Source organism: Scyliorhinus canicula, chromosome 6, assembly GCF_902713615.1.
Source record: "Scyliorhinus canicula chromosome 6, sScyCan1.1, whole genome shotgun sequence".
NCBI lineage: Eukaryota > Metazoa > Chordata > Chondrichthyes > Carcharhiniformes > Scyliorhinidae > Scyliorhinus > Scyliorhinus canicula.
The window spans coordinates 31,389,237-31,416,749 of NC_052151.1; the positions used below are offsets into that span (position 1 = coordinate 31,389,237).

At 48.0% G+C, this 27,513-nt stretch overlaps 1 protein-coding gene across 3 annotated transcripts in view; it reads right to left on the reverse strand.

Annotated features, from left to right (window-relative positions):
* Nucleotides 1-27,513, reverse strand: part of acoxl (acyl-CoA oxidase-like) — a 531,095-nt gene that overhangs the window by 151,895 nt on the left and 351,687 nt on the right. For all 3 annotated transcript variants that reach the window (XM_038799111.1, XM_038799113.1, XM_038799112.1), the window contains exon 13: nt 6,989-7,078. In XM_038799111.1, the coding sequence (XP_038655039.1) occupies nt 6,989-7,078 (90 nt within the window). The remainder of the gene's footprint in view (nt 1-6,988; nt 7,079-27,513) is intronic.

Below are 27,513 nucleotides of genomic sequence, written 5' to 3' on the forward strand. Positions count from 1 at the left end.
TTTCCTTAATCCTATTTGCCAATGAGTTTTCGTGACCCCTTTTAGCTCTCCTTACTTAAGTTCCTTCCTACTTTCCTAATATTCCACACAGGCTTTGTCTGTTCCCAGCCTTCTAACCCTGATAAATGCCTCCTTTTTCTTTTTGACGAGGGCTACAATATCTCTCGTTATCCAAGGTTTCTGAAATTTGCCGTATTTATCCTTTGTCCTCACAGGAAATGCCGGTCCTGAATTCCTTTCAACTGACATTTGAAAGCCTCCCACATATCAGATGTTGATTTACCCTCAAACATCTGGCCCCAATCTAGTTTCTTCAGTTCCCGCCTAATATTGTTATAATTAGCCTTCCCCCAATTTAGCACATTCACCCTAGGACCACTCTTATCTTGTCCACCAGCACTTTAAAACTTACTGAATTGCGGTCACTGTTCCCGAAATGCTCCCCTACTGAAACTTCTACCACCTGGCCGGGCTTATTCCCCAATACCAGGTCCAGTACAGCCCCTTCCCTTGTTGGACTATCTACATATTGTTTTAAGAAGCCCTCCTGGATGCTCCTTACAAACTCTGCCCCGTCCAAGCCCCTAGCACCAAGTGAGTCCCAGTCAATATTGAGGAAGCTCAAGTCTCCCATAACAACAACCCTGTTGCTTTTATTCCTTGCCAACATCTGTCTACCTATCTGCTCCTCTATCTCCCGCTGGCTGTTGGGAGGCCTGTAGTAAACCCCCAACATTGTGACTGCACCCTTCTTATTCCTGATCTCTACCCATATAGCCTCGCTGCCCTCTGAGGTGTCCTCCCGTAGTACCGCTGTGATATTCTCCCGAACCAGTAGCGCAACTCCTCCACCCCTTTTACATCCCCCTCTATCCCGCCTGAAACATCTAAATCCTGGAACGTTTAGCTGCCAATCCTGTCCTTCCCTCAACCAGAAATCTGTATACTGAGAACATGAACTATTTGTTATCATTAAAGACAGATCCTAGGGCAGCACGGTGGCCTAGTGGTTAGCACAACCGCCTCACGTCGCTGAGGTCCCAGGTTCGATCCCGGCTCTGGGTCACTGTCCGTGTGGAGTTTGCACATTCTCCCCGTGTCTGCGTGGGTTTCGCCCCCACAACCCAAAAAAATGTGCAGAGTAGGTGGATTGGCCACGCTAAATTGCCCCTTAATTGGAAAAAATGATTGGGTAATCTAAATTTATTAAAAAAAAAGACAGATCCTTGGGAGACGCCAGAGATAAAATGAGGGAGTGAGAAAAGGAGCAGTTCTCTCCGTTCGATAGATTATGTGCTCCCACTGGAGCTTGTCCACTTCTGGTTTGCGCTGGTGCTAGGAGCGATATCCAGAAGCGATTCACAATCCATTGCCATGCAAATATATGCATGGCCAGAATTGCGAGGGTTTCAGCCACGAATCCCGTTATTGGGCCGCCATTTTGAGCGGGGAGGCCTGTTAGCGAGGTCTGGTGGCTGGACACCCTTTCCCCCGCAATACAAATCTTGTCCGCCCCACCCCCTCCGCCCTGCTGACAAGTAGAGTCATCTACCATCCCGCCTCCACCACAGGAATTGCTAGGTTACTGCCCCCCCCCCAGCCCACAGTACTCGTGCGTGAGGGTGACCCAACCACCCACACACCAGATCGCCCTCTGATTCCCCATCAAACATCACAACAGACCCCCACCAGACTCTGCCCATATCAGAGACGCCTCATGAGAAAGAATCCCCCATAACAGAGACTGCACACCAGAGCACCCATCCCCCCGCATTACAGAGCCCTCCCCACCAGAGGCAGTCCCCATATCAAAAAGTATTGGGTACCCTAAATTGAAAGAGACCCCGCATAACAGAACACCACCCCCCCCACCCTCCCACAAACACTCCGCCCCATCAGTCACCCATGCCTGAAGCTAAAAATCAGGCGGCTCGGTAGCACACTGGTTAGCACTGTTGCTTCACAGCACCAGGGTCCCGGGTTTGATTCCCACTTGGGTCACTGTCTATGCGGAGTCTGCCCGTTCTCCCTGTGACTGCGTGGGTTTCCTCTGGTGCTCCGTTTTTTCCCCCCGAGTCTCGAAAGATGTGCTTGTTGGGTGAATTGGACATTCTGAATTCTCCCTCTGTGTACCCGAACTGCCGCCAGAGTGTGATGACTGGGGGCTTTTCACGATAACGTCATTGCAGTGTTATTGTAAGCCTACTTGTGACACTAATAAAGATTACAAAAAGAAAGGGCAGCACGGTGGCACAGTGGTTAGCATTGCTGCCTACGGCGCTGAGGACCTGGGTTCGAATCCCGGCCCTAGGTCCGAATCCCGGCCCTGGGTCACTGTCCGTGCGGAGTTTGCACATTCTCCCCGTGGTTGCGTGGGTTTCACCCCCACAACCCAAAGATGTGCAGGGTAGGCAGATTGGCCACGCTAAATTGCCCCTTAATTGGGAAAAACAATTGAGTACTCTAAATTTATTTTTAAAAAAGATTATTAAAAGAGCAGCTCAGGCAGAAACAATGAAAAAAATCATTGATTTTTCATGTACTTGACCCTTACAGCTGTTGCCTCATTTGCACTGGGGCTGCTTTAGTACAGTGGGCTAAACAGCTGGCTGGTAATGCAGAAAAAGGCCATCAGCGCAGGTTCAATTCTCGTACCAGCCTCCCCGAAGAGGCGCCGGAATGTGGCTACTGGGGTTTTTTTTACAGTAACTTCATTGAAGCCTACTTATGGCAATAAGTGATTATTGTTATTATAATTATTCAGGCAGATATGCAGAATTATAATAATCTTTATTGTCACAAGTAGGCTTACATTAACACTGCAATGAAGTTACTGTGAAAAGCCCCTAGTCGTCACATTCTGACGCCTGTTTGGGTACCTAACAGCAGCTGTAACTTAACTGAAAGTGAAAACCACATTACAAGGCTTTAAACCCTTTAGATCGGTTGATCTGCAAGGCTTCTATTCTCTTGAAAGAGAAATAGCTTTTACTATGCTCACGCTCACAGGGGCCTCATGGTAGCATGGTGGTTAGCATCAATGCTTCACAGCTCCAGGGTCCCAGGTTCAATTCCCAGCTGGGTCACTGTCTGTGTGGAGTCTGCACGTCCTCCCCGTGTCTGCGTGGGTTTCCTCCGGGTGCTCTGGTTTCCTCCCACAGTCCAAAGATGTGCGGGTTAGGTGGATTGGCCATGCTAAATTGACCGTAGTGTAAGGTTAATGGGGGGATTGTTGGGTTACGGGTATACGGGTTACGTGGGTTTAAGTAGGGTGATCATTGCTCGGCACAACATGAAGGGCCTGTTCTGTGCTGTACTGTTCTATGTTCTATGCTGTAATTGGCAGGCTCCAGGCAGCCAGATGTCTGGATTATTTAATTTAATTTCCCTTCAAGCTTGAATGGATCACAAGTAGCTTGCTGTGAAATGAACCACAATGTTTAGAAACACCCAGGGGTTAAGTGCTTTCATTTTCTTTTTTTCTCAGTAGACAGTACTTAACTGCTTTTGATGTGGACATGAGTTGTCATTTTCAGAAGATCCATTCATATCCTCCCCCGGCGCAGGGCATGAACATCAATGCTGCCGTTAGTGAGGGCTTTGTTGGAAGCAGATTGGCGCCCAATGCTGGATTCTCCGCTGCATCGTGACCTCCACAACCGGTGACGGGCGGACGGCGGAGAAACCAGTTCAAGAAGATATTTCAGGTGATCCTTTGGCTACAACTTCACAGATAGGGACCCGGCTGTAGAGGTGTTGATGGAGGCTTGAGGAGCCAAACTTATTAAAAGATGGCAGGTAGGTTGAAAAGAATGAAGAGGGATAGTTTACTGCACTCACGTTGATGAATAGGTGCTAAACGTGACTTCGATAAGGACAATTTAAGCGCTGCAGCTGGACTAGTAACCCTAAATGAGGTGTTCAGGGATTTTGGGAAAGTTGGACGTGGACCTTGGAAGCGACAACATGTTAATGTAAAAGATCCCAAAGCATTCTTTCAAAGGACAGGGATGTTCTCCTGGCCAATATTTATCCCTGAAGACCATAAGGCAATCGCAGAATTAGGCCATGAATCAACATGACAAGACAGTTCTTCGTATCCTTCGGTTCTGTAGAAGAGTCATATGGACTCGAAATGTTAACTCTGTTTCTCTCTCCACAGATGCTGCCAATCCCGTTGAGTTTATCCAGCATTCTTTGTTTTCATTTCAGATTTCCAACATCTGCAGTATTTTGCTTTTATCTGACAAGAACATTGTCATGTTGCTGTTTTATGGGACCTTGTGTTCAGGTTTCCTGTCGTGATTACAACAGTGACTATAATAATAATCTTTATTGTCGCAAATAGGCTTATATTAACACTGCAATGAAGTTACTGTGAAAAGCCCCTAGTCGCCACATTCCGGCATTTGTTCGGGTACACGGAGGGAGAATTCAGAATGTCCAAATTACCTAACAGCACGTCTTTCGGGACTTGTGGGAGGAAACCGGAGCACCCGGAGGAAACCCACGCAGACACGGGGACAACATGCAGACTCCACATGTTGATTACAAATTCTTCACCCGGTAGTCTGGCTCAATAAAACGAGAGATGGATTTGTAGGTATAGTATCATTTAATAATAACTAACTTGCAAGGCTGGCCTACTGGGAGAACTCCAGGACACACAGCTGCCTCCTGTGAGTTCCGCAGTAAGTGAGACAGAAGACAAAAGGGTTTCTGCTGATGTATTCAAAATCACAGTAAGAGTCACATATAAGCTTCCCATTGGTCATTCTATACACCTTCTGACCTGGCCCTATATCCTAATTGGTCACTTTGCATTGTAACCCCATCATGCTCTTCACCTTCTGACCATGCGGCCACCCTCCCCCGATAGTTTCAAAGAGGCTTTGGCTGAATCTCTTTGTTCTTTGTCTGTGAGCCCCCTACCATCAGCCGGCCCTACTAACTATCCTATCTTAACTAATAATTCTAATTTTATCACATTCATTTATTCATTTCCTCACACACAGACAGTGACCCAGCCGGGAATCGAACCTGGGACCCTGGCGCTGTGAAGTAACAATGCTGACCACTTGTGTACCGTGCCATCCATAAGCTACCGTGCCGCCTACTTGTACTCAATTGATTATGAAGCACCTGGAGCAAATGCAACGTTTTTTCTCTATTAAAATGATTCTGTTATTAACATTTCCATTTGCAACTTACTTTGACAAAAGTTGCCAACTTCTGTTCCCACTGCATTCGCTCTCTCGTTAGTAAACAATAACACTTTGTGACCTCACAATGAAAAGTGCACTTTCCATGGTGCAAGATGTTACAAAGATTACTGCAATTATTGATTTTTTTTTAACCTGTATCAATCTCTTTTTTTTTACTGTCATCACAGGCTACAAAACACCACTTCCTGCTGAAACAATGTGCTGAACTTTAAATCCCCCAAATAGGTGGGTTGGGGTCATGCCCGAGGGTGAAATAGAAACACTTTTTCAATTGGAGCCAAAACTGAGCTGGGGCCGATCTGCTCACGGTTAGTCATTTAAATATTATAATTCTGTCGTGTTTCTTCATTTTAACCACAAGTGGCTGGGTTTCCCTGGCCTTGGGAAACTCAGCAGCATTAAGGGGCGAGGAAAACTGAACTCGTGAGGCAAGTGCTTTGCAGCACTGCCTCTGAACAAGGAGGAGGAAGACTGCTTCCTCCAGGCCCAACCATCTAATCAATGGAAGCCCCAATCTGTCTCATCCCGGTTGACCACCATCACCATTGGCCCCCACCTGCATTGTGATCCTGGGGAATGCCACTACAAATCTCCTCCAGCCCGAAAAATATCCATTGACCATTAGCCTCTGTTCCCTATTATTTTCTATCCACATTGCTATTGTCCCTTTTATTCCATGAGCTTTAACTTTTCTCACAAGTCTACTGTGTGGCGCTGAGGACCCGGGTTCCTCAGGTCACTGTCCGTGTGGAGTTTGCACATTCTCCCCATGTCTGTGTGGGTTTCACCCCCACAACCCAAAGATGTGCAGGTTAGGTGGATTGCCCCTTAATTGGAAAAAAAATAATTGGGTACTCTAAATTTGAAAAGAAGTCTACTGTGTGGCACTGTATTGAATGCCTTCTGGAAGTCGATGTACACCACATCAACACCATTACCCTCATCAACCCTTTCTGTTACCTTCTCGAAAAACTCCAGCAAGTTAGTTAAATACTGTTTCTCCTTTGGCTCTTCCTAACCCCCCACATTTTTCCATGTGACTGCTAATTCTACCCTGAATAATTGTGTCTAGAAGCTTGCCCACTACTGATATTAAACTGTAATTGCTGGGGTTATCCTTACAACGTTTTTTGAACAAGGGCCTAACATTTGCCTTTCTCCAGTCTGGCACCTCCCCTGAGTCTAGAGAAAACTGGAAGATTCTGGCCAGCGACCCTGCAATTCTCGCTTCCTTCAATATTCTTGGATACATCTCGTCTGGCCCCGGTGCCTTATCAACTTTCAGTGCCAACACTTTATTGAACACTTCCTCCTGATCAACGTATGGCAGTAATAAATTGTGTCTAAGTTTATAACCATTAAAGATGTTTCTCATATTCAAAAAGCAACTTTGAAACACCAACAATTGTTTACCGAAGAATATGTTCTCTGTATGAGTGTGTCGAAGGAAAATGTGTTGACTTGAAAGCAGCCATTCTTACCACAACTGATTTGACTCTGCCCACAGTAGTTTATGCAAATCAGCCCATAATGGGGGCCAAAGGATGCTGTGACAGAATAGAGCAGTTAGCTGAAGGAGTAGTTGGCGTGATCGAGAATCAAAAGGGCAACGTTGACTTGAGTATCAAAGATTTGGCTGCTCAGAACACAAATGGGAAGCAAGGATGCTTGCAGAGACGTTACTTGTTTCAGAAAGATGCAAATCACATCAAATCACATGTGGGCAGCATAAAGTACACAGGGTCATGTTGCAATTACCTTACCTGCAGCATAACAACATTGTCACCCTCAAAGGTTACGAATACATCAGAGTCACATTTCAGGCCCGGGATACGGTTCTCCATCATATAACCCTGAAACAAGGCAAACAATTTACTTGATTTTATATAATATCGAGTTTATATGGCATTGAGGTAATGCTACTTTTCATAAACAACCAAAACACACTGTAAACATTCGATAGCAAAATGCTGCATAATATTGTGAAACTAACTCAATCTCAATAACATACTGATTGACATACCGCTTTGCTCGAACTCTTATCAAGTAAGTATACAGGTACAGGAAACCAAACAGTGTTTTGTTTTATAAGTTTTAATTGTCCACATTATTTGTGGGCCCACTGCTGCGCCAAGTTGGCAGGCAAGCAACTTGCCACCCATGCCTGTCACTCTTAACCCTCAATGCACTGCTGGATTAAATCACATTTGCCCAACTCTCTGTGGCTGATGATGGGTTTTATGAGTCAAGCAGCAAGCCTTTACTGTTTTAAAAGAATAACAAGCATTTATTTGGAGCTTTTCACGACATCAGGACATCTCAAAGCCCTTTTTGTCATGTCAATTTTGTAATGTAGGAAACAGGCAGCCAATTTGCATACAGCTGGTTCCACAAATAGCAATATAGTAATGGCTAGATAATCTGTTCTTCTAATGTAGATTGAGGAATGAATGTTGGCCAGCACACCGGGCTGACTCCTTCTTCAGGATATTGTAATGGCATATTTTACAATTACCTTGGAGGACAGATGGGCCTCAGTTTAAACATCTCTTCCTAAGGACTGGCCCCTCCAAATATGCAGCACTCTCAAGTGGCTGGAGTGAGAATTGAACCTATGACCTTCTGAGTTAGAAGGGAGAATGCTACCACTAAGCCACAGCTGACATCTGTTGAAATAGGCCTTTAAGGGATCGCAGCATGACATCACTAGAAAGGAAGTGTGTCAAGTGATCCAGTTTTAGCTTCGCTTTTGCTTTCAGCGGAGCACTCACACACAGCTCCGCAGCTCTGGTATCTTCAAGCTTTATATCCATGTATACCATGTGCCTGGACTTAATAAATGAATCCACAGGTTTATCCAATCCCTTTTGTGTGATTAGTGTTTTTATATCATTAGAACACACTCGACAACCTCTAAATCAAACTCAGCCACATTCAGTCCACTTGGATTACACTCCTTGAGTTACTTTAATGTGGCAAAAGTTTGAAATGAGAACAGTTATCAGAATTTGTTCTATAATTTTGAAAGCCATGACCTCTACCACCTAGAAAGTCATGGGAAGCAGACACGTGGGAACACACCACATGCACGTTCTTTACGAAACCACACTCCATCTGACTTGGAACGAGATCACCCTTGCTCCAAAATCCCAGAACCTTTGTTCTAGCAGCACAGTGGATGTATCTACAAAGAGACTGCAGCAGTTCAAGAAAACGGATTACCACCACCTTCTCAAGGGCAATTCGGGATGAGTAACAAATGCTGGCTTGCCAATGACATTCACATCCCATGAAAGGATAAAAAATAACTTACCATAATTGTACGTGACATTTTTTATTTGTTCTTAATTGCTTGTCCCTAAGTTGCCATGGAGGCATGAAGTGTCTTGTGTAGGTCAGGCAAACTACCGGAGCGAGGTTGCCTTCACTGGAACACTTGAAAGGATTAGTGCAGGTTCCATTACCTGGGGCTCCAAATAGCCAGAGACTGGACACGGATCCACAAGTGGAACCTGACCAGCCTGGTGGAGGAAGTAAGAAAAGACCTTCAACGGTGGGCCTCACTCCCACTCTCCCTGGCGGGGAGAGTGCAGACGATCAAGATAAACATACTGCCAAGGTTCCTCTTCCTGTTTAGATCCATCCCGATCTTCATCCCCAAGGCCTTTTTCTAAAAGGTAGACAGTCTAATCATGGCGTTTGCGTGGGGGTAAGAACCCGAGAATTCCCAAACCGACACTGGAAAGAGGAAAAGTCAAAGGGGGCTTGTCTTTACCGAACCTACAATACTACCACTGGGCAGCAATGGCAGAAAAAGTGAGGGAATGGGTACAAGAACCCGACACAGATTGGGTATAAATGGAGGAAGCATCCTGTAAAGGAACGGCCCTCCGGGCCCTGGCATTCCCATCCCAGCACTCCCATCCTCCTCAACAAGATACACAACCAGCCCAGTGGTAGCGGCCACGCTAAAAATGTGGACCCAGTTGAGACAGCACTTCAGGATAACCAAAATGGCCCCCATCTGCGGCAATCACAGATTCCGACCCCCAGCAACGCTAGATACCACCTTCAAAAGATGGAGGCGAGACGGGGGCACATTGACGGTCGGGGACTTCTACGTAGGGCGCAGATTGGCGACACTGGACGAACTGACGAGGAAGTGGAAACTAGCAAAAGGACAGGAATTGAGACACCTCTTTCCTCCGCAAAGAGACAGCAGGGTACCCCGGGGCCCCAGAAAACACACTACTGGAGGACCTGATAGGTACAAGCAGAGAGAAGGGGGGGGGGGCTTTATGGGAAAATATACGGACAACTACTGGACAGAGCTCGAACACCACTGGATGGGACCAGACAAAAATGGGAGGACGAACTGGGGACAGAGGTGGGATGGGGACTATGGAGCTAAGGATTGAGCTGGGTGAACTCCACCTCCTCCTGCGCAAGGCTAAGCCTAATGCAGCTCAAAGTGGTGCACAGAGCGCACCTGACCAGAACCAGAATGAGCAGGTTCTTCCTGGAGGTGGAGGACAAATGTGAGCGGTTCCAGAGGGGCCCGGCCAACCACACCCACATGTTTTGGGCTTGCCCCAAGCTTGCTGGGTTCCGGACAGCCTTCTCCGAGGCAATGTCCAAGGTTGTGGGGGTGAGGGTAAAGCCATGCCCAATGGTGGCAATCTTCGGGGTATCGGAGCAGCCAGAGTTACACATGGGGATGGGGGCCAAAGCTTTCGCTTCCCTAATCGCACGCTGGAGAATCCTGCTGGGCTGGCGATCAGCAGCACCACCCAAAGCTGCAGACTGGCTCGTTGACTCCATCTGGAGAAGATTAAGTACGCCACCCGAGGGTCAGAGGAAAGTTTCCTGGGTGCTCGGGGGGCAGTTCGTCGGCCTGTTCCAAAACCTGTTCGAGGCTAGCTGCGAGGAATAAGCTGAGGGGAAAAAAAAGATAGATGGGGAACCAAAGGACTGCGCAACCCGAGGTGCGGGGGCGGGAGGAAGGTGGGGAAACCACAAGAGAAGAGTAAGGTAGCTGAAGCCAATTGGGGGGGGGGGGGGGGGGGGGGGGGGAGAGGAGGAGGCGGGGAGGAATCATAGACTGATCCAGAGGGCAACAAAATGTACATAGAGTTAGTTAAATGAAGGACAAAACAATCCTCTCTAAAATAAAGTAAATTAGCACAGGCAAGAAAAATGTAATATATACACAGTAACTATTTATAAAAATGAGAAAAGCCAATAAAAAGAGTTTCAAAAATCAAAAGGACCGGTAGGCTTTGCAACAATCCAGCAATTTCCTGATATTAGTCCACAAGTGACCAGATTTTGTGAATTTGCTTACCAACCACTATATCAACTAACACGCAGCTTGGTAGAATAGAGCTAAAGCAGATAAGTTAGATCGACTGTTTGGGTACACAGAGGGAGAATTCAGAATGCGCAAATTATCTAACAGCATGTCTTTCGGGACGTGTGGGAGGAAACCGGAGAACCCGGAGGAAACTCACGCAGACACGGGAAGAACGTGCAGACTCCGCACCGACAGTGACCCAGCAGGGAATCGAACCTGGGACCCTGGCAAGCCACAGTGCTAACCACTGTGCTACCGTGCTGCCCACACCTATCTTGTGTTATCGAGAGTACATAGCAGAAGATATGCTAAAAGAGTAGGACAGACAACAGAACAGTTAGACATACAGTAATGGTGACACATAACACAATAATGTATGTAATAATAATCACTTATTGTCACAAGTAGGCTTTAATTAAGTTATTGTGAAAAGCCCCTGTGAAAATATGTAGGCGAATCCAGATATCGAGGAAGTAGGCAGCGCAAGAGCTCGACAGAAGAAGACGGACATAAAAAGCAACAACTCCCCTTTATATAGCGCTGCAAATGATGCAAAACATCCCAAGGCACTGGATATGAATAATATAAAAATAAATTTGATATGGTTATAAAAATAAATTTGATATTGAACTACAAAAGACCAGATGAGCAAACGTTTGGTGAAAGATAGCTTTTAAGAGCATTGCTGCCTCACGGCATTGAAGACCTGGCCTCGATTCTGGCCCCCAGGTCACTGTCCATGTGGAGTTTGCACATTCTCCCTGTGTCTGCATGGGTCTCAACCCCACAACCAAAAACGTTGTGCAGGGTAGGTGGATAAGACACGCCAAATTGCCCCTAATTGGAAAAAGAAATAATTCGGTCCTCTAAACTATTTTAAAAAGATAGCTTTTGGGGCGGTATGGTGGCACAGTGGTTAGCATTGCTGCCTATGGCGCTGAGGACCCGGGTTCGAATCCCGGCCCTGGGTCACTGTCTGTGAGGAGTTTGCACATTCTCCCCATGTCTGCGTGGGTTTCACCCCCACAAACCAAAGAGTTGCAGGTTAGGTGGATTGACCACGTTAAATTGCCCCTTAATTGGAAAAAATGAATTGGATATTCTAAATTTAAAAAAAAAGATAGCTTTTAAGGAGTATCTTAAAGGAGAGAAGAAATGCAGAGAGGCGGAAAAGTTTAGAGAGGCAGTCTCTGACCTTACAGCCAAGGCAGCTGAAAGTATGACAGCCAATGGGGGAACGTTTAAAATCAGGGATGCGCGAGGTGCCGAAATCAATGGAGTGCTAAAATCCGGAAAGCTAATAGGGCTATAAGAAGATACAGAGATAGGGAGAAGCAAGACCTTGGAGGGATGTGAAAACAAAGATCCGGGGCGGAATTCTCCATTTGGGAGAGTATGGGCTGGATTCTCCAATTCTGATGCTATGTCTAGAGCAGGAGTTCTCAACCTTTTTTAACCCATGGACCCCTTTTCCTCTTAATTTTTTTTTGTGGACCCCCATAGCCATTCCACAGAAAAAAAAGCTTCTTATATGCGTGGTAAACTAATCCTTATATTTTGTCCGATGACTAAAGTCCATCTACCTTACCGTGAGGGTTGGAAACGGATTAGCGGTATTTTCGTACGTTGCCAAACTTATTCTAATATGAAAAGTAATGAAAAAAACTTTTTACTAAATTAAATTAAATTACTCTAAAAATAACCAATTCATATCAAATATACACAGTTTCTAGTGATTACTGTGTTAAATCATTCATTAAACTTGTCAAGGAGAAACGATGGGTGATTTTCACCTGTTTGTTCTAGGTAACTTTAAATTTACGACACTGTCAAATGTAAAGTTTTTTTCTTCTACTTGATTGCCATAAACAATTCATAGCTACATGAATATTTCTACTTTTAGTATTTTAATATGGCGTAGATTACTGTAAAAATTTAATTCTCAGTAATAACAATTGTTCTGAAGTAGAATTGCTCTATGGACCACTAAAATATCACCGTGTTATCACCCCCAATTCGGTATTTTTTTTGTGTGGCCCCCAGTAATGTTACATGGACCCCCAGGGTCCATGTGGACCCCGGTTGAGAACCACTGGTCTAGAGCATGTGTCTAGTCTTACGACAGAAAAGTTGGCGCCACCCCGCACCGACGGGGGGCTAGCAGCCATGCCACGTAAAATTCCTGGCGTTCCCTGCAGATACGGCCGGAGAATTGCCGGGTCTGTGGCCACGCATGCGCACAGCGGTGACATGCAGCGATCATGCAGAGAGGGAGGCAGAGGTGGTCACAGATAGAAGCTTCAGGGAGGTAGTTACGCCAAAGAATGAAGATAGATGAGTGACGGTGAGAGGGGCTGGGGGTAAGCAGTCAGTACAGGGATCCCCTGTGGTCGTTCCCCTTAGTAACAGGTTATACCGCTTTGGATACTGTTGGGGGGGGGGGGGGGGGGGGGGGGGGACTTACCAGGGGTCAGCCATGGGGTACAGGTCTCTGGCACAGAGTCTGTCCCTGTTGCTCAGAAGGGAAGGGGGGAAAGGAGTAGAACATTAGTCATTGGAGACTCCATAGTTAGGGGGATAGATAGGAGATTCTGTGGGAACGAGAGAGACTCGCGGTTGGTGTGTTGCCTCCCAGGTGCCAGGGTCCGCGATGTCTCAGATCGTGTTTTCGGGATCCTTAAGGGGGAGGGGGAACAGCCCCAAGTCGTGGTCCACATAGGTACCAATGACATAGGTAGGAAAAGGGATAGGGATGTAAGGCAGGAATTCAGGGAGCTAGGGTGGAAACTTAGAGCTAGAACAAACAGAGTTATTATCTCTGGGTTGTTACCCGTGCCACGTGCTAGCGAGTCGAGGAATAGGGAGAGAGAGCAGTTGAACACGTGGCTGCAGGGATGGTGCAGGAGGGAGGGTTTCAGATTCCTGGACAATTGGGGCTCATTCTGGGGTAGGTGGGACCTCTACAAACGGGATGGTCTACACCTGGACCAGAGGGGTACTAATATCCTCGGGGGGAGGTTTGCTAATGCTCATCGGGAGGGTTTAAACTAATTCAGCAGGGGATTGGGAGCCTGAATTGTAGCTCCAGTACACAAGAAGCTGAGAGTAGTGAGGTCATGAGTAAGGTTTCAAAGTTGCAGGAGTGTACCGGCAGGAAGGAAGGTGGTCCAAAGTGCGTCTACTTCAATGCCAGGAGCATCCGGAATAAGGTGGGTGAGCTTGCGGCATGGGTTAGTACCTGGGACTTCGATGTTGTGGCAATTTTGGGACATGGATAGAGCAGGGCGAGGAATGGTTGTTGCAGGTGCCGGGGTTTAGATATTTCAGTAAGTTCAGGGAAGGTGGTAAGAGAGGGGGAGGGGTGGCATTGTTAGTCAAGGACAGTATTACGGTGGCTGAGAGGACATTTGATGAGGACTCGAATACTGAGGTAGTATGGGCTGAGTTAAGAAACAGGAAAGGAGAGGTCACCCTGTTAGGGCTTTTCTATAGGCCTCCGAAAAGTTCCAGAGATGTAGAGGAAAGGATTGCAAAGATGATTCTGGATAGGAGCAAAAATAACAGGGTAGTTGTTATGGGGGACTTTAACTTTCCAAATATTGACTGGAAACACTATAGTTCGAGTACTTTAGATGGATCCGTTTTTGTCCAATGTGTGCAGGAGGGTTTCCTGATGCAGTATGTAGATAGGCCAACAAGAGGCGAGGCCATATTGGATTTGGTACTGGGTAATGAACCAGGACAGGTGTTAGATTTGGAGGTAGGTGAGCATTTTGGTGATAGTGACCACAATTCGATTACGTTTACTTTAGCGATGGGAAGGGATAGGTATAAACCGCAGGGCAAGAGTTATTGCTGGGGGAAAGGCAATTATGATGCGATGAGGCAAGACTTAGGATGCATCGCCTGGAGAGGAAAACTGCAGGGGATGGACACAATGGAAATGTGGAGCTCGTTCAAGGAACAGCTGCTGCGTGTCCTTGATAAGTATGTACCTGTTAGGCAGGGAGGAAGTGGTCGAGTGAGGGAACCATGGGTTACTAAAGCAGTTGAATCACTTGTCAAGAGGAAGAAGGAGGCTTATGTGAAGATGAGACGTGATGGTTCAGTTGGGTCGCTTGAGAGTTACAAGTTAGCTAGGAAGGCTCTAAAGAGAGAGCTAAGAAGAGCCAAGCGAGGACATGAGAAGTCCTTGGCAGGTAGGATCAAGGATAACCCTAATAGGTATGTCAGGAATAAAAGAATGACTAAGGTAAGAGTAGGGCCAGTCAAGGACAGTAGTGGGAAGTTGAGCGTAGTGTCTGAGGAGATAGGAGAGGTGTTAAATGAGTATTTTTCGTCAGTATTCACACAGGAAAAAGACAAAGTTGTCGAGGAGAATACTGAGATACAGGCTACTAGACTAGAAGGGCTTGAGGTTCATAAGGAGGAGGTGTTAGCAATTCTGGAAAATGTGAAAATAGATAAGTCCCCATGGCTGGATGGGATTTATCCTAGGATTCTCTGGGAAGCTAGGGAGGAGATTGCTGAGCCTTTGGCTTTGATCTTTAAGTCATCTTTGTCTACAGGAATAGTGCCAGAGGACTGGAGGATAGCAAATGTTGTCCCCTTGTACAAGAAGGGGAGTAGAGATAACCCTGGTAACTATAGACCAGTGAGCCTTACTTCTGTTGTGGGAAAAGTCTTGGAAAGGTTTATAAGAGATAGGATGTATAATGATTCAGTAACAAATACTTTGAACCAGGAGTGTCCAGGTGTTCCGTCTCCCATTGTGGGTTAAACATTGAAAGTCTCTCTGATTTTGGGCATTCGTGTCAAGGAGGTAATAATGGATCGACTGCCCATCATACGACTGACTGACCCTTTATGAAGGAAAGTTTTGTCTGGCCAATCCAGTAGCGCCCGTTCCATACTATCGGCAAAAGTTTAAATTGGTGCCTTAGAAGTTGTTCAAATCACTGTTCCTGTTAATTTAATTCTAGATGGGCAGCACGGTAACCTTGTGGTTAGCATAAATGCTTCACAGCTCCAGGGTCCCAGGTTCGAATCCCGGCTGGGTCACTGTCTGTGCGGAGTCTGCACGTCCTCCCCGTGTGTGCGTGGGTTTCCTCCGGGTGCTCCGGTTTCCTCCCACAGTCCAAAGATGTGCGGGTTAGGTGGATTGGCGATGCTAAATTGCCCTTAGTGTCCTAAAAATAAGGTTAATTGGGGGGCGGGGTGGTTGTTGGGTTACGGGTATAGGGTGAATACGTTGGTTAGAGTAGTGTGATCATTGTTCGGCACAACATCGAGGGCTGAAGGGCCTGTTCTGTGCTGTACTGTTCTATTCTATATCTATATCTATAAATGGTGCTTTCTAAACCTCCACGCCTGTCGAATTTGAGGCACTGAGCAAGAACCTTTTAAGAACAGATAGAACTGACATCTCTGTGCTTCTAGCGTGGATTGTGAGATTATTTCCTGCTTTCAACAATATAGTAATCATGCCATTTTAGTTTGGTAATATAGCACATTCCTTTTTTTCAATAAATTTAGAGCACCCAATTCATTTTTCCAATTAAGGGGGAATTTATTGTGACCAATCTACCTCGCTTGCACATATTTTTTTGGCTTGTGCGGATGAAACTCACTCAAACACGCGGAGAATGTGCAAACTCCACACGGACAGTGACTCAAACCCGGGAGCGAACCTGGGACTTCGGCGCCGTGAGGCAGCAGGGATAACCCACTGCGCCACCGTGCTGCCCTATATAGCACATTCCTGATGGAATGCTAACATAGTTACACATTCCTTACACAATTCCTTATTTTCCGCCAGCTGGTCTCCATTTCAGATCATAGGTTGGGTTTTCTCATCCTGGATCTGGGTGTGACAGCTTTGCCAGGCTCTCTCTCTCTCTTGTGTTTTTTTTCTTTTGTTTCAGCAGATGAACTGACCCAGTCATTTGCGACAGCGGCCAAAATAATTTTCTGTGAAACCATTATGTGCTTGTAGTGGTCTAAATTGAGAATGTCGGTTGTTGTAGTTTGCTGGCACAACCAAATCTGCCTTTTTTATTTAAGTACGTGCTCCCGGCTGAAAGCTGGTAATGGATAGGGCAGAGATTGGACGGGATTCACACATCTGATCACTATTCAGTGACTGTTGCTGAAAAGTGCATCAGAGTGGACGTTGGGACAAAGTCAGGATTTGAATGCCCTGCTGATATTTCAGCCCCATATCCCAGGGAGAGGATGGAGGCCTGTGTTTGTAGCCAGGGAACCTGGAATTTAACAGCAGAACCACTGGGTGTGGAATGCAGACGTAGAAGGCTACAAGAGGGACCGGTGGGGTGGGGCATGGATGGGTTGAAGCGTGGAGTAGGGATGGCCGAGGGAATTGGAGTGCTTTTGCTCCTCCTGGCCAACAAGCAGTGCTGGCAAACCGTTATCTGCTGAATCCAGCTACCGGATTTCCTGAGTCCCAGAACCCTAATAATAATAATCACTTATTGTCACGAGTAGGCTTCAATGAAGTTACTGTGAAAAGCCCCTAGTCACCACATTCCACTACCTGTTCGGAGAGTCCTGTACGGGATTGAACCCGCGCTGCTGGCATTGTTCTGCACTGCAAGCCAGCTGTTTGGCCCATTGTACTAAACCAGCCCCTAGTCAGCTGGTGTTCTTTTCAAGTGGCTCCAAAGATGTGCAGAATACAATCTCATTTCAATACCGTGGTCACTAACCCACTTCTCCAGAGCCAGAATATTCCCCACAACCCTCCCAGGTTCAACTTGTGTGTTCACAATGGATTTTGTTTCTGATGGGACGATTCTGATCTGACCTCAAGGTTCATTTGTGACAAATTAATTGTTTGTCTTGGGCAAATAGGATGCTGGCTCCTGAGATACCTCAGCCTGACAAGGTCCTGCAGGCCACAATTAAAGAAGGTTGTAGTGGAGTTAGAAAAGAAATGTGAACTTATTTTAGTTAATAGAATGGGTTGTCACCAGTTTTGCTTATGCAGAGGACAACATACCTGCGATATCAGGCGATGTGATAATCCATAGCTCCACAAATACTTTTATTCTTTCGCAGGATTTGGGCTGGATAGGCCAACATTTGTTGGCATTCCCTGATTGTCTTTGAGACGGTGGTGGTGAGCTGCCTACTTGAACTGCTGTAGTTAATCTGCTGGATATATTCCCGTTGTGCCGTATGGGAAGGCTTTCCAGGATTTCCAGCAAGAGTGAAAATAGTGATATAGTTCAGAGTCAGGATGGTGACTTGGAGTGGAACCTGCAGTTGGCGGTGGAACCATATTACCTTCCATGGCAGGACGGTGCCACAGTGGTCATAATAACAATAATCTTATTAGTGTCACAAATAGGCTTATATTAACACTGCAATGAATTTACTGTGAAAATCCCTTAGTTGCCACATTCCGCCGCCTGTTCGGGTACACAGAGGGAGAATTCAGAATGTCCAATTCACCGAACAAGCACGTCTTTTGGGACCTGTGGGAGGAAACCGGAGCACCCGGCGAAAACTCACACAGACACGGGAAGAACGTGCAGACTCCGCACAGACAGTGGCCCCTGCCGGGAATTGAACACGGGCCCTTGGCGCTGTGAAGCAACAGTGCTGACCACTGTGCTGCCGTGCTGCCTCACAGTACCAGTGACTCAAGTTTGATTCTGTCCTTGGGTGACCGTGTGGAGTTTGCACATTCTCCCTGTGCATGGGTTTCTCTGGGTGCTCTGGTTTCCTCCCACCATCCAAAGAATGCAGGTTAGGTGGATTGGCCATGATAATTTGCCCCTTAGTGTCCAAAGATTTATAGGTTAGGTAGGCTTACAGGGATAAGGCGGGGGAGTAGGCCTAGGTAGGGTGCTCTTTCAGAAGGGAGGTACAGACTTGATGGACTGACTGGCCTCCGTCTGCACTGCAGGAATTCTGTGACGGCTTGCTAGTTCGTAGAGGTAGCAGGTTTGTTGTCAATGAATGGGCAGTTCTACACTGAATAATCAGGACCTGGAACTATTGGCTTACTAGTGACATTCCCACCTGTGGATCTGAGTCAGAATAGGAAGGATGTGGAAGCATTGGAAAGGGTACAGAGGGGATTTACAAGGATGTTGCCTGGTACGGAGGGAACATCTTACGAGGAAAGGCTGAAGGACTTGAGGCTGTTTTCGTTGGAGAGAAGAAGGTTAAGAGGTGACTTAATTGAGGCATACAAGATGATCAGAGGATTAGATAGGGTGGACAGTGAGAGCCTTTTTCCTCGGATGGTGATGTCCAGCACGAGGGGACATAGCTTTAAATTGAGGGGAGATAGATATAGGACAGATGTCAGAGGTAGGTTCTTTACTCAGAGAGTAGTAGGGGCGTGGAATGCCCTGCCTACAACAGTAGTGGAGTCGCCAACACTAATCGCATTGAAATGGTCATTGGATAGGGATATGGACGATAAGGGAATAGTGTAGAGGGACTTTAGAGGGCTTTCACAGGACGGCGCAACATTGTGGGCCGAAGGGCCTGTACTGCACTGTAATGTTCTATGTTCTATGCCGCACAACATGGCGCCGGCCGCGGCCAGCCAGATAATGTCCCCCTGTAACCCTCTTCGCCACCCCCGCCCCCCCCCCCCCCCCCCCCCCCCCCCCCCCCCCGCCCCCCCCGGACGAAGCCCACCCCCCCGACTGTGGAGGCGCTGGACACAGTCCGCAGCCGCCACACGGTGTTGCTGAAACCTCAGACAAGAAGTGATCCATACTGTTGGGAAGACGGAGCATCGGGTGAGGGCCTTCAGGTTACGTCCAGCTACTCACCGATGACACCGTTTTGGAGGCAGCTGAGCCTCCGAAAACAGGCTGCGCCTCCGATTTCGGCATCAAAAGGGATTCTTCGCCCAATCGCCGAATGAGATTTTGGAGTCGGCAATCGGAGAATCCCGCCCTTTGTTCGCCCACTGGAGCTTAATTGCACCAGTTTTACAACCTCCTTACGGTCGTAAAGCGGGATGCAATTCAGTGTTCCACAGCATGCAAATTTATGAATGGCGTGAAATACAAGGGATTTCCAGGGAATCCCGCTATCGGACCGCCATCTTGAGTAGGTGGCCTGATCGCGAGTTCCTGTGGCCGGCCGTCCCCTAACGCCCAGCACACCGCCCAACACATTGACCTCAACCCTCCCCGCTGCAAAACGGCCCCAACCTCCACCCAACAGAAATCATCCCAAAACCACCCCCCCCCCCCCAATGCACAGCAGCTCCCCCCCACCCCCAAGTACAGGGGTGACCGAACTCCCCCTTCTCCAGGGACCCCTGTAATATTGTCTAAAGGAACCCCTCCACAGATGGAGACAATTGACAGGGAGAGGGATGAAATTGTGGTCAGGGTAAAGGAGCAGTGGAGGAGTCATGAGAGATGGTGGTGGGATAGAACTAGGTTGATCTTGTTACCATATATGTGCCACATGATGTTGTGCATTCAGATGATGCCACCAAGGAGCAGAGTGCAGATGAATAACAGAAGGGGTCAAAGATAGATCCTTCAGTGATTCCATTGGAAGTGGTGCAGGAGCAGCAAGCAAAGTTATTGCAGGTGATTCTCTGGCCTTGATTCCATTGTTAAGAATGGAACTAAGTAAGGGTGGTTCGAACCAGCTGGACAACAGAAGATAAATGTTGGATGTGGGTAATGTGAGTGCCCATTGGTGTCGAAGGCTGAAGATAGCTTCTCAAGGATGAGGAGGGATAGTTAACCACAGTGACTGTCACACAAAATGTCATCAGTGACCTTTTTAAGGATTGTTTCAGAATTACAGTGCAGAAACCTGATTGCAGGCAATCAGACATGATGTTGTAGGAAAGAGGGGCATGGATTAGGAAAGTGACATGTTCAAGGAATGGAATGGAAAGTTGGCGAGGGGGCAATAATTTGCAAGGATGGAGTGGTCAAGACTTACATTTTTTGAGAGGGATGAAAGCAGCAGATTTGAAGAAGGAGAGAGGGACAGTACCTGAGGAGAAGGAACCATTAACAAAGTCAGCTAACATGGAGCTCAGGAACGGAAGCTGGATGGTTAATAGCTGAGTTGGAACATGGTCAAGGAAGCAGTGGGTGGATCTCCTGGACAAGGTAAGCTCAGAGAGAGAATGATGACAGGTGGAACAGAATGTAGAGAACGATACAAGGAGCTAGGCTGGGGTTGGGAATAGGGGAACCGATGAGCAAATTTGGCCAAAGGGAGGAGGAGAAACAAGGAAGAAGCAGCTCAACAAACGGTCTCAACCTTTCTGACAAAGAAGTTGGGATTATTATCGAAGGTGAGGGTGGTTGAGGCAATGGCCATTTCCAATGGAAGAGAATCTAACCATCTCCCCTTCATGTTCAATGGTATTACCATTGCAGAATGCTCCAACATCTACATCCTGCAGGTAAACATTGGCCAGAAGCCAGTATAACGCCCTGGGGACCAGGTTAGAATCCGATCAAAGTCCAATGATAACCATGAAACCATTGTCGACTGTTGTAAAAACTCATCTTGTTCACTAATATCATTTTAGGGGGCAGCACGGTGCACAGTGGTTAACACTACTGCATCACAGTGCCAGACACCCGGCCGTGAGTGACTGTCTGTGTAGAGTTTGCACTTTCTCCCCATGTCTGCGTGGGTTTCCTCTCACAGTCGAAGGATGTGCAGTTTAGGTGGATTGCCCATGCTAAATTTCCCCTTAGTGTGCAAACGATGTGCAGGTTAAATGGGGTTACGGGGATAAGATGGGCGAGGGGCCCAGGTGGGATGCTTGTTCAAACAATCAGTACAGACTCGATGGGCTGAATGGCCTCCTTCTTGCACAGTATGAATTCTATAATTCTGTGAAACTTAACACCCTTACCTGATCTGGCCTACATGTGACTCCAGACCCACAGCAATGTTGTAGACTCTTTTTTTAAAATAATATTGTATTGAGGTATTTGAAAATTTTTATAACACTAACATAAACAATGACATCAACATGGTAAAATAAACATCCCCCCAGCCCAATCTTCACGCACCTCAACCATGAAACATCATTCTGCCGCCAGCACCACCCCCCCCCCCCCCCCCCCCCCCCCCCCCCCCCCCCCCCCCCTACACGGAATACTGCATCTGCTGATATTTAAATTTTCCCTGAGAAAGTCGACGAACGGCTGCCACCTCCGGGTGAACCCTAACATTGACCCTATTAAGGCGAACTATATTTTCTCGAGACTGAGAAACCCAGCCATGTCACTAACCCAGGTCTCTACACTTGGGGCTTCGAGCCCCTCCACATTAACAAGATCCATCTCTGGGCTACCAGGGAGGCAAAGGCCAAGACGTCGGCCTCTTCCGACACTCCAAAGATCGCTACCTCTGGACTCGGCACCACCCGTGTTTTTAGCACCGTGGACAGTGCCTCAGCAAAGTCCTGCCAAAACCCTCTAAGCTTCGGGCATGCCCAAAACATGTGGACATGATTTGCTGGGCTTCCCGTGCACCTCACACACCTATCCTCTATCCCGAAAACCTTGCTCATCCTGGCCACTGTCATGTGTGCCCGGTGGACTACCTTAAATTGTATCAGGCTAAGCCTGGCACACGATGAGGCGGCATTCACCCTGCTCAGGGCATCTGCCCATAGACCTGCCTCTATCTCTCCTCCTAGCTCATCCTCCCACTTGCCCTTAAGCTCCTCCACCGGAGTTTCCTCTGCCTGTGAAAGCTCCTGGTAAATATCCAATATCTTCCCCTCTCCCACCCAGGTACTGGAGACTACTCTATCCTGTATCCCCTGTGGCAGCAGCAGCGGAAAGCCCGGCACCTGTTTTCTCAGGAAGTCTCGCACCTGCAAATACCTAAACCCATTCCCTGGCGGCAATTTAAGTTTATCCTCCAAGGCTTTCAAGCTGGGAAAGCTCCCGTCTATAAATAGATCCACCATCATTCTAATTCCTGCCCTCTGCCAACTCCGGAACCCACCATCTAGCCTACCCAGTACAAATCTGTGGTTATTGTAAATCGGGGTCCAAATCGATGCTCCTGCCACTCTCTTACATCTCCTCCTTTGCCCCCAGATCCTCAGGGCCACCACCACCACCGGACTTGTGGAGTATTGGGCCGGCGAGAACAGCAGAGGTGCCGTTACCAGTGCTCCCAGACTGGTGTCTTTACATGACGCCGCCTCCATCCGCTCCCACACCGACCCCTCCCCCACTACCCACTTCCTAATCATGGCTATATTAGCCACCCAGTAGTAATTGCAGACTTTCGGCGGCACCAACCCACCCTCCCCCCGACTGTGCTCCAGCAACACTTTCTTCACTCGCGGGGTTTTACCCACCCACACAAAGCCCCAAATAATCTTATTCACCCTCTTAAAATAGGCCTTAGGGATGAAGATGGGGAGGCACTGAAAGACAAATAGAAATCTGGGGAGGACCGTCATTTTCACAGTCTGTACCCTCCCCACCAGTGACAGCGGGAGCATGTCCCATCTCTTAAAGTCCCCTTCCATTTGTTCTATCAACCGGGATAGGTTTACCTTGTGCAGTACCTCCCATTCCCAGGCCACCTGGATTCCCAGATATTGAAAGCTCTTCCCTACCATTCTAAGTGGCAGCTCTCCCAGTCTCTTCTCCTGCCCTCTTGCCTGGATCACAAACATCTCACTTATCCCCATGTTCAATTTATACCCCGAAAAGGATTTGCATTACTTCCCCCATCTCCTCCAACGGGTCCGAAATGTACAAGAGCAGGTCATCTGCGTCGAGTGAGACCCAGTGCTCCACCCCCCCCCCCCCTCACCAAACCCAAACCCTCCCAGCAGGTAATTCCACTCCACCCGATCAAAAGCCTTCTCCGCATCCATCGCTACCACCACCTCCGCCTCCCCTCCTTCTGGGGGCACCATAATAACATTTAGAAGCCTTCGAACATTGGCCTTAAGTTGCCTGCCCTTTACAAACCCCGTCTGGTCTACCCCTATGCCCCCCGGGACACAGTTCTGTATCCTTGTGGCCAGTATCTTAGCCAGCAGTTTGGCAACCACATTCAGGAGAGAAATCGGCCTGTATGACCCGCATTGCTCCGGATCCTTCTCCCGTTTCAGGATCAATGAAATCGAGGCCTGCGACATTGTTGTGGGGAGGACTCCTTTCTCTCTTGCTTCGTTAAATGTCCTCACCAGCAGTGGGTTCAATATCTCTGAAAACATCTTATAGAATTCCACCGGTTAGCCGTCCGGCCCCGGGGCCTTGCCCGACTGCATGCCCTCCAGCCCCTTGATTATTTCCTCAATCTCAATTGGGGCTCCCAGCCCTCCCACCAGGTCCTCCTCCATCCACGGGAACCTCGACTGATCCAAAAAACTGCCTCATCCCCTCCACTCCAGCTAGGGGTTCCGACTCATATAATTTACAATAGAAGTCCTTAAACACCTCATTCACCCCCACTGGGTCCAGGACAGTATTCCCATCTCTACTCTTTACTTTACCTATCTCCCTAGCCGCCTCCCTTTTCCTGAGCTGGTGCGCCAACATTCTGCTTGCCTTTTCTCCGTACTCATAGATCGCCCCACTTGCCTTCCTCAACTTTTCCACGTGTCCGGGGCCTCCGAGTATCTCCTGTTCACCTGGAGTATCTCCTCCACTAATCTATCCTTCACGGCCCGTTCCGCCTATTTTCTGTGGGCCCGCATCGAGATTAATTCCCCTCTGACTACTGCCTTCAAAGCTTCCCAAACTGTCGCTGCAGAGACCTCCCCCGTATCATTTGTTTCCAGGTAGTTCTGGATGGACTTGTTAACCCGCCCACAGCTTGATTCGTCCACCAACAATCCCACATCCATTCTCCAAAGCGCATGTTGCCCTCTCTCCACACTAACCCGTAGATCCACCCAGTGTGCGGCATGATCCAACACTGCGATTGCCGAGTACTCAGTATCCACCAACTTTGGTATTAGCGCCCTGCTCAGAACAAGGAAGTCGATGCGAGAGAATACAGGGCTGTTTAGCACAGGGCTAAATCGCTGGCTTTGAAAGCAGACCAAGCAGGCCAGCAGCACGGTTCGATTCCCGTAACAGCCTCCCCGGACAGGCGCCGGAATGTGGCGACTAGGGGCTTTTCACAGTAACTTCATTTGAAGCCTTCTCGTGACAATAAGCGATTTTCATTTCATTTCATTTCATACCTTGTAGACATGTGAGAAAAAGGAAAACTCCATTGCCCTTGGCCGTGCAGACCTCCATGGGTCTACTCCCCTCATCTGTTCCATAAAACCCTTCAATTCCTTTGCCGCAGCCGGCCTCCTCCCTGTCCTGGATTTTGACCGGTCCAATTCCGGATCAATGACTGTGTTAAAATCTCCTCCCATAATCAGGTTATGTGACTCTAAGTCTGGGATCTTACCTAAAGCAAAGAAAAGTGCAGCACAGGAACAGGCCCTTCGGCCCTCACAATTTCCTCTCGCAATTTGGAGCATATATGTTCACAGGTACCACCCACACCCCCTCCAGCTTCCACTCATCATTATGTACCTACCCCCTTGTCTGACATGATTTTCCCTGCCTCGAATGCCACTTGTTTGCTGATCAAGATCGCGACCCCCCTGGTCTTTGAGTCCAGCCCTGAGTGGAAACTTGGCTGACTCACCCCTTCCTCAATGTCGTCTGGTCTGTAACCTTTAGGTGCGTCTCTTGGAGCATTGCCACATCCGCCTTCAGCCCCCTCAAATGCACGAACACGTGAGCCCTCTTGACCTGCCCATTCAGTCCTCTAACGTTCCATGTGATCAGCCTGTTCGGGGGGTTTTCAACCCCCACACCCTCCCCATGGCCGACTGGTCATCACCCTTTTTCGGCCAGCCTCGAGCTCGCGCACTCTGCTTCCTTGAGTCCCCACTCGGGCAGTCGCCGTTCCCGTCCTCCCATTTGTCCCCTAGTAACAGTTCCTCCCCTGTCAGCAAAGCAGCTCCCCCCTCCCTCCCCCATAGCAACAACACTAGAAACCCAATTTCTGGTTTAGCTCACTGGGCTAAATCGCTGGCTTTTAAAGCAGACCAAGCAGGCCATCAGCATGGTTCAATTCCCGTACCAGCCTCCCCGGACAGGCGCCGGAATGTGGCGACGAGGGGCTTTTCACAGTAACTTCATTGAAGCCTACTCATGCCAATAAACGATTTTCATTTTTCATTTTTTCAATTCCCCAAGTCAAGCTCCAGCTTAACATCTGCTCACCCCCCTCTGCGTTTCCGAGAGTCAGCTGACCCATGCTGACTTGATAGCGCCCGCCCCTGCACCAAGCAGTCTGTCTCCCTATTGTTCTCTCCCCCCACATGAATAAACATTTTAAAAGTATCACATTCCCCAGTAAAGAAACATCAGAAAAAAAGTGAAGGAACAGTCACTTTAGAAAAATGATCACCCAAAAAGCAGAACCAACCCCAAAGCCCATCCCCCCTCTAACCAGCTCCCTGCACGACAAAGCAACCTTTAACCATCCACACAGCCCATTATTTCACATAGCGCTATTTAAATGTATACAGTCCAGCACAACAAATCGCCGCCACAGTACTTCTCCAAGGCTTCAGTGTCTTTTAATTCGCCTCCAGCTTCATTTCTTTAATAAAAGTCCATACTTTGTCTGGTGTTTCAAAATAGAAGTCCTGTTCCTCATGTGTGACCCACAGACGGGATGGGTACAGCATCCCAAACTTCATCCCCTTCTTAAAGAGGACCGTCTTTGCCCGATTAAACCCAGCTCGCCTCTTGGCCAGATCCGCGGCCAGGTCCTGATAGATGCGCAACTCTCAGTTCTCCCACTTGCTGCTCCGTTCTTTCTTGGCCCACCGCAAAACGTGTTCCTTGTCCATGAAACGTCGAAAGCGTACCACCAAGGCCCTCGGCGGCTCGTTCACTCGGGGCTTCCTCGCGAGGGCTCTGTCCAATTCCAGGTGCCGAGGGAACGCCCCAGCCCCCGTCAACTTCTCCAACATGTCCATAACATAAGCCCTCGCATCCGATCCCTCACTGTCTTCAAGGAGGCCAACAATTCTGAGATTCTGCCTCCTGGAACTATTCTCCAGGTCCTCCAGCTTCTCCTGCATTCTTTTCTGGTGGTCGTTCATCATCCCCACCTTGCTTTCCAGCACGGTTATGTACTCCTCGTGCTCGGATACCCTTTTCTCCACCTCCTGGATCGTACGTCCGTGGGGTTTCCTGATTCTGAACCACTTGATCAATCGAAGCCTTAATTGGGTCCAGCGTGTGCTTCTTCAGCTTGGCGAAGCAATCCTCGAAAAACATCACCAGCTGATCCGTCGACCACTGTGCCGTCTCCCCACGGCCCTTGCTCTCCGCCATGCTGTCCCGTGTTACAAACTCGATTTGCATCTCCCTTATAGGACTCTGTCGTCTCACATGGCCATTTCTGGTCCAATTCTCCATACACCGGAGGGGGATTTCTCCTTTCTGTCTCACTCTTCACCGATTTATCCCATAAAATCTGGGAAAAAATGGGGGAAAAAGGTACAAAAGTCCGTTACAGGCAGGAGCTATCAAATGTGCGACCGACTCCTCCATGGCCGCCACAATGTTGTTGACTCTTAAATGCCCTCTGAAATGGCTGAGCAAGCTACTCAGTTGTATCGAATGCTACAAATGAAATAACAAGGAATAAAACCAGATAGACAACTTGGCATTGACCTAGTCACTGGAGAAAAGGGAACTCTGCCCTGTTGACCCTGCAAAATCCACCTTACTAACATCTGGGGGCTTGCAAAAGTTTTTTTTTACCCAATCATTTTGTTCTCCAATTAAGGGGCAATTTAGCATGGCCAATCCGCCTAACCTGCACATCATTGGGTTGTAGGGGTGAAACCCACACAATCATGGGATGAAGGTGCAAACTCCACACTGACAGTGA